Source organism: Myotis myotis, unplaced genomic scaffold, assembly GCF_014108235.1.
Source record: "Myotis myotis isolate mMyoMyo1 unplaced genomic scaffold, mMyoMyo1.p scaffold_m19_p_2, whole genome shotgun sequence".
NCBI lineage: Eukaryota > Metazoa > Chordata > Mammalia > Chiroptera > Vespertilionidae > Myotis > Myotis myotis.
The window spans coordinates 157,298,713-157,312,603 of record NW_023416324.1 but is presented as its reverse complement, the minus strand read 5'-3'; the positions used below and the strand labels follow the sequence as shown (position 1 = coordinate 157,312,603).

Sequence of the window (13,891 nt, the reverse complement as noted above, 5' to 3'; positions counted from 1 at the left end):
TCGGCTTGACACACCATAGGGAAAGGCAATTACTGGTGGAAGGTGTGCAGGTTGTGAAACATTTGTCAATCCAAACTGGAAAAAACCATACAGGAAGTCTTAGTTGTCTGAGGAGGAACATTTGAGTGATCTGACATTCGGTATATCAGACTAAAGGTTGGTTGCTTTCAGGAGTCAGGAGGGTTGATGGTTGTGGGAGGTCAGTGTAGAGAGAAACTTTATCAATTAACAGTCACCTTCTTGGCCTCCTCTGGGGCCCCTGGTGTGCATGGTCCTGACACTTTCAGACCTTCCTGAGGTCTGGCTGACACATTTCTCCTGTGTTTTGTTTCAGAGGACTCTGTGTTGATGCTCTCATTGAGCTGTCTGATGAAAATGCTGACTGGAAACTCAGCTTCCAAGAGTTCCTCAAGTGCCTCAATCCGTCCTTCAACCCTCCAGAGAAGAGTATGCTTCACCTAAGAAACAAGGAGTGAGGGGGGGTGGGAGCATTTTGAGGGACTGAAATTGATGGCCCTCTCCAGTGTTTGCTAAGAAAATTCCCTTCCACGATTCTAGGTGGGCTCTAGCCCTTCATCTTCATAGTGATGTTCAGGTCCAAAACCTTTGGCTGATGGTTAGCATTTGCTCAGATATAGTGCTTCTGAGGGACAGGCAGGTCTTGTCTGGGGAAAGGGTAAAGTACACAGACTGTAGACATGACTCTGTGTTCCACCTTCACCCTAAATGATTGCCTCTCTTATTTTTGGTCCCAACAGAGTGTGCCCTGGAGGATGAAATGTACGCCGATGGAGCTGAGACCGAGGTGGACTGTAACCGCTGCGTCTGTGCCTGTGGAAACTGGGTCTGCACAGCCATGACTTGTGACGGTGAGCTGTGCCTCAGGCAGAAGGAACAACAGGGGCAGAGCTCCCTTCATGAAATCACCATGAGAGAAGTCAGGGTGGGGATGATGGAAAAGACAATGGTGGTAGCTGGGAGCAAGGAACCTGGGCAGCAAGTGACAGACTCAACCTTGTCATATTGGAGCTGCAAGAAGGCAGCACTGAGGACAAAGCACTTATCCCAGACTCAGAAGTTTGAAAATCACTCCAGAGGCTTAGAACAAAAGAGGTTCAAGACCCAGGGCAAGAACAAATGTTGATATGAGATTGGAATGGTGATAATAATAATGAAAGTTAACACTTATTTAGTGAGAACAATGTGCCAGGCAGTTTCTAAGCACTTTACATATTAACCCACTTAATCCTCATGATAGCTTAGAAAATCCTATATGTAAAAGACTCCGGTGTTTGGAAGATAAAACAATTCCTCACCACCCATTCTCAGCAGAAAAAGGAAGAATGTAGACCTTCTGTGAACTAACAGAATTAGATATTCCTTAAGTTGAGACATGGGCAGGGTGACTTGGGGATATAGAGATGTCAGACAGAGTTTGGGAGGCCAGTGCAGAACCACTAGGGTCCCATTAAGGCAGTGGTTCTCAACCTTCCTAGTGCTGCGACCCTTTAATACAGTTCCTCATGTTGTGGTGACCCCCAACCATAAAATTATTTTTGTTGCTACTTCATAACTGTAATTTTGCTACTGTAATTATATATGTGTTTTCCGATGGTCTTAGGCGACCCCTGTGAAAGGGTTGTTCGACCCCTAAAGGGGTCTCGACCCACAGGTTGAGAACCGCTGCATTAAGGTCTTGGACAACAATGATGGAAAAGATTAAAGCCAAGCCCTGGGAAAAACTAGGCACCATTCAGAGTGGAGACAGGACAGACAAGGGTGAAGCTAGGTCACATGCTCAGGGAAGAAAGGTCAGTTGGAAGGAATCAAGCCCCAAATTTACACTAGATGGAGTGAACCTAAAATTATATCTTAAAAAGCCAACTGAACCCGACCAGTTTGGCTCAGTGGTTGATTGTTGACCCATGAACCAGGAGGTCACGGTTCTATTCCAGGTTAGGACACATGTCCAGGATGTGGGCTCAATCCCTAACGGGGGGTGTGCAGGAGGCAGCCCATCAATGATTCTCCCTCAGCATTAATGTTTCTATCACTCTTTCCCTTTCCCTTCCTCTCTGAACTCAATAAAATCATATTTAAAAAAAAAAAAAAAGCAAACTGAGACAAGAAAAAGCAGGCTGGTCCTAGGATCATGTTCAAGGCCAGGTTATCTGGTAATTGGAGACAGAGTCAAGGACCCCGGAAGAGTTTCTTCTAGATTAAAAGCCCAGACACCAATAATACAAATGGAGCTTGGAGGATCCCTCGTCTCCCACTCCCCAGGAACAAGTCTCTTCTCAGTGTGGGAGGACAGGACGCCTACCTAACTCCAGAGACAAGTGAAAAAGCAGGAAGAGGCTGTTTAGTGGTAGAAATGCCTAGAAGTTGCTGGAGGCCAAATTAAAGCCATGGTAGCTAGGCCAAGCATACAGTAGCTAGTGAAGCCAAGAGAGAACATTTCAAAACAATACCCAGCCTGCCTCAACCAGGAAGCCCCCTGTACTCTACTCATCTACCCAAAATAGTTTTTCACACCTAACTGCTCCTGGTCTGGCTTAGTAAAGGTAGCCATCCCTTTCTAAGATGCAGGCAATCGGTGAACAGCTGGTTTACGATCATCTGGATAATGAGCCCCATCACATGCAGTAGACAGAATCCAAATAATTGCCCTCCTGGGACCATGCCCATTTCCACAGTAACTGGGCTGTTTATCCTCTCTGATGGCCCATGTTCAGAGCCCTACGTGGTTATGTATAAAGAGCACTCTCCATGGTCGTGCCCCGGGGGCCTTAGCACATCTTGGTGTGCAGGCCATGGACCTGAGAGGTCATTGTAGAGATGGCATCCAAGGCATTTTCAGGTCAATACCTGAAAGTTAGATCCTAAATCCCAATGGTACAGAAAAGAAGGGGCACTGAGACTCGAAGCCAGCTGGAGCCAGAGCCAAGGGAAGTTGCCATGGGGGGCAACTTGATGCTAAAGTCTGGAAGTGGTGTTGGAGCGGTATTTCCTAACAACAGTGCTATTCTCGATAAAGATACAGATTCCTGGGCTCCATTCCAAACCTACTGAATCAGAAGCCACAAAAGAGCAGCTTGGAAACCTGTGTTCTTAAGACATATTCTGTGATTTTTTTTTTCACTGTGCAAGTTTGGTAGACACTGTAGTTGTGGTGGTGATCAACCCTGGCTGCACATCAGAACCATCTCGAGAGCTTTACAGAACCCTGTACCCAGGCCTTGCCTCATAACAATTAAATCAGAGTCTCTGGAGGTGCAGTCTAAGCATTTGTATTTGAAGTGTTCTCCAGGACCTGTGAAAGGTAGGGAATCACTGCCCCAGAAGAATGCCTGAGTCAGGGTCCAGATTTTCTCTGTAGTTCTTTCTGCAGGGTCAGCTCCTGGAAAGGATGGGCTGGAGCAGTTAAAGTCACTAGGGACAGAGGCCAGAGAAGGGTGGGGGTAGGATGCTTTATTTGCAGTGAGTTAATTTGGAGGTGTCAGAGGAATGTGGATAATTCACCTCTTCTACTGATTAAATAGGAGATGAAATTAAAGACCTAGAAAATAGATACCAGTGGGACCCCCAACTGGCTTCCCTCAGCCACCTCTGAGCCTTGGTTCTTCTTGCAGGAAAGAATCAGAAAAGGGCCCAGACCCAGACAGAGGAGGAGATGACCAGATATGTCCAAGAGTTCCAAAAGCACCAGGTGAGTTGCAGCCTCTGTGCTGATTCAGGTATCTCTGCTGCCACCAGACCCTTCCACCACTCAGATGTTGCCTAATGTCCTGGGAGACCAAGAAGATGCACTCTGTTTAGGACAGTAGGTCCTGAATGATACACCTATAGTATCAAACTACGATACAGTTCCCTGGTGGGGTCCTTGCAGGGTCCCACGGGTCCTAGCAGATTACAACTTGGCAACTTATTTATTGCTTAATAAATAAGAATCAGCCAGTTGGTGATTTGCAAATGGGTTTCAAGTGGTTTGCAAATGAACATGGGCTAAATAAGTTAACTGTTTTCTGTCGCAACCAGTGGCCAGACCCAAAGACCATGCATTCTTGAAGGCCAGGCTCTACTAGTATAGCTTGCTCATCATTGCAGCCCTATATTAGCATAGGGCTTGGTATATAGTTGGCTCTCAGTGAAATTAGTGGATTTGGACTGGAACAGAAAGGATTTAAGTTAAATATTAAGCTGGCTAGAAAACAGCCTGGGATGACAAACACAGGAAACTTTGAGGTTCTGCTTCCTGGAGACTTGAGATATAAGAATTCTGTTCAGGTTCTATGTCAAGTTGAAGGCCTTCTTGGGTAAAGGTTCTTAGCAGAATTGTGATCCACTGACATATTTTGCTAAGGGCCTAGGGAGAAAACATGGTTATGCTGGACTCCCGGGCCTGTCTTCCACTCGTTTACCAAAGTCTTAACAAAGGATATTGCACCTTAGACCACCTGTCTGTAGACTGGGTCTGGTCATTCAAGCCTTCTCTCTCTCATAGAAGTTTTGTTTTTGTTTTTGTTTTTGTTTTTTACACTAAGCAACCTACAGGGTTGTTTTTTTCTCTCCTAGAAGTTTTTAAGGAATATAAAGGTCATAAGAACTGCTAAACTATTGAGTGAAATATTTCACTTGAAAATAAAGAATTGTTAATATTAATAGTAATTGTTCATATTTATTGATTTTATATGCATTTTGTCATTATCACTAATAGTGTAGAAACCTCATGTAAGTTTTTTGAGCCAATGCAGAATCTCCCATCTTCTGTTTTTCCATATTTCAGCAGTCTTGAGTTTCCAGATGAGTACAACTCCACCAAAGAAAAAACGAAGTCCATAGGAATTCCTTGCATTTAGGATGGAGAGATGATCAGAGAGTGGGGAGTGAATTAGAAGAGCTCCCATCTTTAAGTGTCCCTGTCTATGTGAGTTCCCTCGAGAGCAGACGCTAAGGCAAGGACTCAGGCACAAATAGTTTATTTGGAAGGCAATCCCAGGCAACACCAGAAGGGAAATTGGGAAGTGAGCTCAGGATGGGGAGGAAGTAACAGAGTGCGTATCCAGCAGTTATCACTGTAGGCAAGCGGAGCTTAATCCTCGTGAGGAACTGTGGGAGCAGTTTTCATGCCTGAGGGTATTCCTACCAGAACTCCTGTCAGCTATTGGCAAGGATCCCTCCAGCAAACATAAATTACCTGGCATTTCTCGCCTGCCAAAATGGTGCAAGTACTGGCAGTAAGAAGCCATGTCAGTGAACTGAGATGCTAAAGACCAGGGCTATGGACAGGGCACCAACAGTGTGTCTGTTAGATACCAGTCACTGTTGTTTTTATTTCCTATTAAATTTTTTGTTGTAATTCACATACAAAATTCACACCTTTAAAGTGTACAATCCAATAGTTTTTAGTATATTCACAAGATTGTCAGCCACCATCACTATGTATCCAGAACATTTTCATCATCTCCCAAAGAAACCTCATACCCATTAGAAGTCACTCTACAATCATTAACCTATTTTCTAACTCTATAGATTTTCCTGTTCTGGACATACGTAAATCGAATTATACAATACATAGTGTTTTCTGTTTGTCTTTTTTTCATTTAGCATGTTTTCAAGGTTTATCCTTGTTATAGCATGAATCAGTGCTTCATTTCTTTTTTTTATTAAAGATTTTTCAATTACTGTTGAAATATATGCTTTATCCTTTTTTATGGATAAAATCAGCCCCGGTGCACAGATTGAAAGGAAATTAATTAGAAGGTGGCCAGAGGGGCGGGACTGGGCTAGAAAAGCTGGACGCGCCCTGGAGCCAACCTCCCGCAGCCCCTCCCTGGCCTGCTGCACCTGGGGTGGCACCGGGGCTCAAAGGGCATCTGCAGAGTGAGCAGGGTCCCTCTGGCAAGTGGGGTCCCTCGGCATGGCCTGCAGGATTTGGGCTGAAACTGGCAGTCTGACATCCCCTGAGGTCTCGGAGTACAAGAGGGCACTCTGTAAAGTTGCTGTCACTCCTGCATTGAGCGTCTGCCCCCTGGTGGTCATTGTTCATCATAGCTGTCAGCAGGTCGGCCAGTCACTTAGGCTTTTATATATATAGATAACATCCCATGATATGAATATACCACATATTGTGTATCTATTCATAGGCTGGTGTATATTTAGGTTTCACTTTTTGGCTATGATGAATAATACTGTTATGAACATTCTTGTAAAAGTTTTGTGTTTTTAGTTCTCTTAGGTAACAGTTAGAAATGGAATTGCTGGATCATATGGTAACCCTGTTAATATTTTGAGGAAGTGCCAGGCTGTTTCAATTTCTCCACAAATTTGCCAACATTTGTCATTGTCCGTTATTTTTTATTTTAGCCATCCCTGTGTAGTGGCATTTCACTGTAGTTTTTTTTTATTTGCATTTCCCTAATGATTGACGTTGAATGTCTCCTCATGAGCTTATTGGCTGTAAGAAAAATGTCTCCTTTTGAAGAAATGTATCCTTGCTGTAAGAGATGGAACTTTATTATCCTCGTCTTGTAGTTGAAGACATTGAGGCATGGAAAGCTTCATAATATGCCCCAAACCTCCCAGAAAGTAGCCCAGCCATGATCGAAGCCCAGGTATTGTGCCTCCAGGGCCTGTCTCTCTTCAAGCCTCTCAGGACTTGGACTCAGGACGTCTTGTAAAACTTCCATTTTGTAGCCTTCTCTTCATCTTTAAGACAGGCATCAAAATGTGTGGTCTGATTGTTTCATAGGAATTCAAATAGGGTCAGCTCTTAATTCCGTGACAGCCCCTACGTGACCATATTGTGAATAAAACATGTTTCCTTCAAGTTGTTTGCCATCCATGCAGGAGACAGACAAGTAACCAGAACTAAAATTCAGCTTAAGCATGAATCTGTCAATGCTAGATAAAGTATTGAGGACTAGGTAAATGCCACTGATTTTTTTTTTTTTACATAACATTTATTTTTTCTCTTGCTTCTCAAAGGAAACAGCTGAAAAGACTAAGAGAGTGAGCACCAAAGAGATCTAGTGAGGAGGCACCTGGGAAGGTGTCCAGAGCCCGGCACCTTCTCCTCCACTTCAGCGCTGAGTCCGGTATACACAAGTGTCTGCTACAATCGCCAAATCACCAGTATTTGCTTGTATAGCAACACGTTTTATTTCGTCTATTTGTTTTGCAATAAAGGAAACAGGGGTGGCTGGCTAGGAGGGGAAGGGCCATAGCCTTCATTTCTAGGAGTGATTTAAGAGAAACTGTATAAATGGGGCTCGGGGGCTGGAGGCAAGTAAGGAAACTACGTCAGGGTTGGGAGAGGAGCGGACCCAGATCTGAACCACTTCTGAGTCTACCGCAGCTCTAAACACGCTGCAGGGAGGCAAACAGTGCCAGAGAGAACTTAGCAGACTATCCCTAGAGGAGGGATTTGGGAAGTTCAGTGGAGAAGAACGCATTCTGCTTCCAGCCCTTTCCAGTCGGCATAAGGCTCCAGCGTCTTTGTTTCTCATGGCCCCAACCACTGCCTCTAGATACACAGTCATTGGCTAGTTACCCAGTGTCCCTCATACTTGATGGAGTTTATGGGAGCGTGCACCCAAATGATGCAGATACTTGTGGACTTCCAGCCCCTTAGAGACCCAACCAAATTTTAAAAATACTTTTTACCAAAGGTGCTATTTTTCTGTAAAACTTTTTTGGCAAGTTGACTTCATTTTTCAATTATTATCATTATGTTATTGTTGTTCTTTTATATTTTATTTTCTTGACTAGGAATTAAGCTTTTGTAATTATTTTTCAGTAGTCCTACCATTTCAGAGGTGGGGGAGTTTGGGTTCTTCCTGGTGCAGGGACCACTATAACCCAGACTTCCCACCCTGCCGCATACTAGCTGTAACCCAGAGACTGCCCCTGGCTCCCAGTGGGTCAGCAGTCTACCCCAGGAGCAGTGGACACCTCAGCCAGAAGCCAGGGGAAGAGAAGCGCCTCCATACACGCTTTCTAGATCCAAAAGCTAATTTGTTTTCAATTATTCTAAGTTCATGCTAGTCAGTATTTCAAAGGATGGAGACAAGTGCAGCCAAAGCAAGGCTTAGATATCCCAGCCTATCAAAGTGCTCGTTGATCCACCGCTAACTAGGAGAGTGACTTTGGCCCTGGCTCTTTCTATTTCTGGGCCTCAGTTTCCTCACTGAGCAGGTATGAATGCATTAGCCTTTCCATTTCATAAGTTGTAAAGTCTATGGTTCTGATCATTGGCCCAGAGGAGACAGGTTCCTGTGATTTTCCTTCTTAGGACAAATGCAAACTTATTGTTATAAGAAGAAGATTCGGATAGCCAACAACAAGCTGACCAAGTTTGACCTCAGTGAATGGCCCCACGGGTTGTGCGGTGTGTGATGCAGAGCCCTCTGGGATAAACCCTGCCCTGGAAAAGAGTGGGAAGAGAACCAGTCCACTTGGTCTTCACTTTTGCATTTCCTCTTAAACCTTCTTGAAAACAGAAATGGCTTTCCATTTAGAGATGAGGACAAAAGGAAGTTTCCCATTTCAAGAGCGGAAAAGTGGAAATTTAATGTTAACATTGTTATTGGTGAGCAGTCAGTCTTTCCTATGTCTTTTGGCCTGTGTCCTTATTAACCCCACTCAATACCATACTTAACAAGCATTTGGAATAACAGACATTTAAAACTTGACATAAGATCTCATTTTCAGACCATTAGAGGGAAATTATGTAGATTGTACTGCACAGGCAACTCTGAGAAAGTTGTACTGGAAATGGAATTTCTGCTAAACAATGTCCTTATTCTCCTTTGAAAGGAGAACATTCCACTTTGTTTAGAATTTTGAGCATTTATCGACATCCCACTTAAACGCTCCCCTGGAACCCCGCTTGTGCTGTCCGAAAGGCACCTCCCTGCCCAAGTGCCTTGGAGAACCCCAGCAGCACGGTTTGATCAAGCTTGCCAACCCTCGGACACTATGGGAATGAGAGCAGGAATACCAATTTGTTTAAAGCAAGAAACCAGAGTGTCTTCTCACCTGTTACATTTAGGACAATGGTTGCCATCCAAGACTTAACCTACCCTACAACACTGAATTCCTAAGAGCAAATCTGCATTCCTCCTGTAAATAGGGAAGCTATTACCTGCACCACAGAATCATGTGATCTGATGACCATTCATGGAAAGCTGCTAAGTAGCCTAGTCTGGGGAATCTTACAGGGAGCAAATAAACAGGATTAAATTGGGTTTAGTTCCTCCAGCTCTCTAAAAGCACAAGGCTTAGTCTGCAAGCTTCCTTGGGCTTTCTCTGTGTGTATACTATTTTATAAACATATTAATTACAGCATCTGTTACTATAGACATGTACTCCCCACCGGTGTCCATGGAGACCTCACATGCCATGACTCAACTCCATCACTGTTTTTGGAAAGCAGGGCTCCTCCACCTGCCAGTAAGTCCATGTGAACCAGTCTGAATGTCTCTCCTTTACACTTATGTTTTTAAATAGTCAAATTTCAAGAAGCAATTTAAACAGGTTTCTGTTGCCTATTTGTTTGTGAAATGTATTTGTATTTAGTAGGCTTCCATATTGCATTTAACTTGTTTTTGTAACTCCTGATTCTTTTTTTTTATTCTTGATAAATAAAGAAATTAAAATAACAGTCGCATTGGTTTCCTTTACCCTTCCCTCCCCCCTAAGTAAAGTTATGAGAACATATTTACCTGATGTAGGTGGGTCTGGGTTTCAGGAACCTTAAAAGAGGCCTGAAAAGTTTTCTCCTAATAAAATCTTGGAACTGCAGCTGGGAGAGAAGATTTACTCAGGGATAGAACAAGTTTATTTAAAAGAATGATGGATGGTGGGTCTGGGGTAGGAAATGATAAGAAGTCAGGGAGCATTCCTGTATTGAGAAGTGGTTAAACTAGACTCCTAAAGCCCTCATGGGTCTTATGAGACTGGAATGGCATCAGGTGAGGCTGGCTGCAGGGAAACTATGAGAACCAAATATCCTGGGCAGGTGGCACGGGGGTATGCCAGGGTCTGCCTGGGAAACCTTAATGGCTTTTACCTGCTATACATGCATTATCCATAGGAACAAATATTCCCAAGAGGACTGATGTTGGCGGGTTAAGACCCTCTGTTCTACTCTGTCCAGGAGACACATGACCAACACTTGCTTTCCTCTCCCATGTCCCAGTGATTATTATAGACATGTAATCCCCACCCCAATAATACTATCTTCTGAAAGAGCTCATTATGGTTGATGAGGTTTATGCTTTCTTAATTTTAATCATGTGTTGAAGTCTTGCTTCTCTAAAATTATAGCCAGGATACCTTGATTGGATTTGGGGTATTACTCAAATGCATATCAAATATTAAAAGGCTAACTCAGTTATGTTATTGTTATAGATTACTGATCTCATTAATCATAGTTTGATTATTCAAATTTTCATTCACAGAAGAAAATCTTAAACCAAATTTGAAGAGTATCTTGTCCACAACCACTTTTATTATTTTATTTTTTTTTCAATTAACAGGTTTTTAACAGGCTGTGATGCAATTCATTATTTTTATTATTTATTTATTTATTTATTTATTTTTATTGTTTAAAGTATTACATGTCTCCTTTTTCCCCGATTAACACTCCCCCCTGCTCCCACCCCTGAAGGCAAGCCCCCACCGCCCCAGTGTCTGTGTCCATTGGTCATGCTAATATGCATGCATACAAGTCCTTTGGTTGATCTCTAATCCCCCCTCCCCTGCCTTCTCCCCGAGGTTGGATGGTCTGCTCAGTGCTATCTTGTCTCTGGATCCATTTATATTGATCATTGTATCCCACATATGAGTGAGATCATGTGATATTTATCTTTTCAATACTGGCTGGCCTCTCCTAACCTTCTACCATGCTCTTACAGTATGTATGCGTTCAGGAAGTAAAAATAAATTATCTCAATTTCAGGCACTGAAACTCTCCAAACACTACCTTCTATCCTCCATCTCACTATCTCTAGTACCCAACTCCAAAAATCTTTTAGCTGCCATCAGGATAAAAAAACAAATAATCCTACCACCTTTTCACCGTCCTTTCTTCCATTGGCATCCTTCATCCTTCTTAACCCAGCTTAGATCCCATGATTGATTATTCTCATCACTGTCTAGCCTGCATCTGTCTTCCTGTGTCATACCTGCATGGCAAAACCTCCACATCTGGTTAGCCCGACTCTCCTCCTATTCTCTGTCCACACACGAGCAGCTGAATGTGGCTGGAAAAAAGCACACAATCATGCTGAGGGGTTTCACTTTAAACTCATGACCATAAACCTCAAAAGTGCCTTTAGTATTGCCCAGGAAGCCTGTTATGTTTCTTTCTTTCTTTTTTCTAATTCTTACCAGAGGATATGGAGAGAGAGAAAGAGATAAAGGGAGACAGAGAGAGATCAATTGGTTGCCTCCCATATGCACCCCAACCGAGGATCAAACCTGCAACCTAGGTATGTGCCCTGATCAGGAATCTAACCTGCATGTGTTGGTGTACAGGATGACACTCCAACCAACTGAACCACCAACCAGGGCCCTGTTCTGTTTCTTTAATTATTCTCACCTACTCTCCTAGGTGGCTATTTCATGCTTTCTCCTCACATCTTCCACATCACCATCCCAGCCTTACACTCAGCGGATAACTTGCCTCCGATTTCACTAAGAAAATTAGAAGCAAGCAGAAAAGAATTTCCACAAACACCACACTACTCCCCTTTCTGCATCTGCCCATCTACTCTATGTAACCACCTTTCACATAATCTTATTTACAGTAAATCCTTCTGCCTGTGCATCAGCCCGATCCCCTCTGCTAGTAGAAGACATTACTCAGTAATTTTCGCCCTCTCCCCAACATCAACTTCACACTCTCCATTTGTTCATTATCAACAAACACTATTGTTTATCCCATCTAAATAAAAGGAAAATAAAACCCTGTAACTTTTTCAGTTAATACACATTTTTCTACTGCTCCCCTTTGAAACAGAAACTGTCCTCTGTGTTAACCGTCCAGTAATCTATTCTCAGATTCCACAAGTAGTCCATGTTCCTCCCCTGAAAGGATCTATTCTCAACCATCAGCAGCTTTTGACACAGCTCACCACACCACTTCCTCCCTGAGACATTTTCTTCATTTGGTTTCCAGGTCATGGTGCTTTCCTAGTTTCCCTTCCATTTAAATGTCCACGCCTTCTCATTCTCCTCTCCTGATTTCTCTTCGTCTCCCTGACCTACAAATGTTGGAGGGTCCCAGGACTCAGTGTCTGAACCTCTACTCTTCTCCATCTATAACGACTGCGTTGTGAGTCCATCTAGTCTCATAATTTGAAATGCCATCTATAGGTTGACAACACCCATAGTTATGTTTCAAGCCTGGACCTCTCTCCTAAACTCTAATTTCATATCCAACCATCTACTCTACATTGCCCCTTACATATCTGACATTGGCATCTCTAACTTAACACATCCCAAACCAAACTCTAGGACTTTCTGATCAGAATAAATGTTGACTCCATTCTTCCAGTTGCTCCAGCAAAAGCCTTGGTCATCACTGACCCTCTCCTTCTTTCACTTTATCATCTAATCTCTCAGCAAATCCTATTTGCTTTACCTTAAAATATATGTACATAATCCAATTTCTTTTCATCACTTTCACTAATATCACTTTGAACCAAGTCATCATCCTCTCTTACCTGGATTATTGTAACAATCTCCTAAACCTATTCCCACACTTGGGAGTTCTTGGGTCTTTTCTCAAAAGGAGCTGGGAAGATATTTTTAAAATATAAGTCAGATCATTTCACTCCTCTGTTAAAAACCCTCTAACAGCTTTCCATCTCTTACCATAGTATTAGCAAAAGCCAAACCCTTATAATGGCCTGCAAGTGCCATTCAATCCAGCCTCCTGTTATCTTTCTGAGATTGTCTCTTACACTCTCCTACACATTCTCTTTATTCCAACCACTGGTCTTCTTACTGTTCCTCAAACCCACCTTAAGGCCTGGCTTCCTCACTTCCTACAAATCTTTGTTAAAATTTAAACACTTGGTGAGGCTTTCTCTGGAAATTGCAGCCTATTTACAATTATAACCCTCCGTCCCATAACCCCCTCTTTCCAATCTGCCTGCCATGCTTTATTTTTCTCTACACAACTTCACCATCTGATATACCACATAAATGTTTTACTTTATATTAAAATATTATATATATGTGTATGTGTATATATATATATATATGTATATATATATATACAGAAAAGTTCATGTAAGTGTCCAGCTCAAAATTTTCACAAACTGAACACAGCCAGCTCAACATTTTCACAAACTGAACATGGCACCCAGATGTAAAAAAAAAACAAACAAAACAGAATATTACCAACACCTCTGGAATCCCCTCATGCTCTCTTCTAGCCATTATTCCCTCCTGCTCCAAAGTAACCATTATCCTGACTTCTAACAGCATACATTAATTTTGCCTGTTTTTGTATTTCATATTAAAAGGATTCATTCAGTGACATACTACATATTTTAATGATCTGTTTATTTCCTGTCTACTTCTTCCCACTACTAGCACGTAAACTCCACGAGGGTAGGAATTTGTTTTATTCCTTGTTGCATCCCCAATGCCTAACAGAGAATATGGCACAGAGTTGTAGCCCAACAAATATTTCATGAGTGAATGAAATATTGAACAAATGGAAATGAGAGTAAGAGAATTAAAAAGGGTTTAGAGTCTGAGCCAAATCTTGAAGGATGAGCAGGAGTCCATTAGGCAATTCAAGGAAAGAAATGCATCCCAAGCCTATCAAAATCCCAGGTGCCTTTTTGAAGAAATTGATAAGCTGATCCTAAAG

General features: G+C 42.6%; 1 protein-coding gene across 1 annotated transcript in view; it reads left to right on the top strand.

The window, feature by feature from the left end:
* FSTL1 (follistatin like 1) overlaps positions 1-9,664 on the top strand; it is a 55,290-nt gene extending 45,626 nt beyond the window's left edge. The window contains exons 8-11 of the mRNA XM_036349755.1: positions 335-447; positions 759-869; positions 3,633-3,709; positions 6,988-9,664. Coding sequence (XP_036205648.1) covers positions 335-447; positions 759-869; positions 3,633-3,709; positions 6,988-7,032 — 346 coding nt within the window. The 3' untranslated portion in view covers positions 7,033-9,664. The remainder of the gene's footprint in view (positions 1-334; positions 448-758; positions 870-3,632; positions 3,710-6,987) is intronic.
* The last annotated feature ends 4,227 nt before the right edge of the window (positions 9,665-13,891 follow it).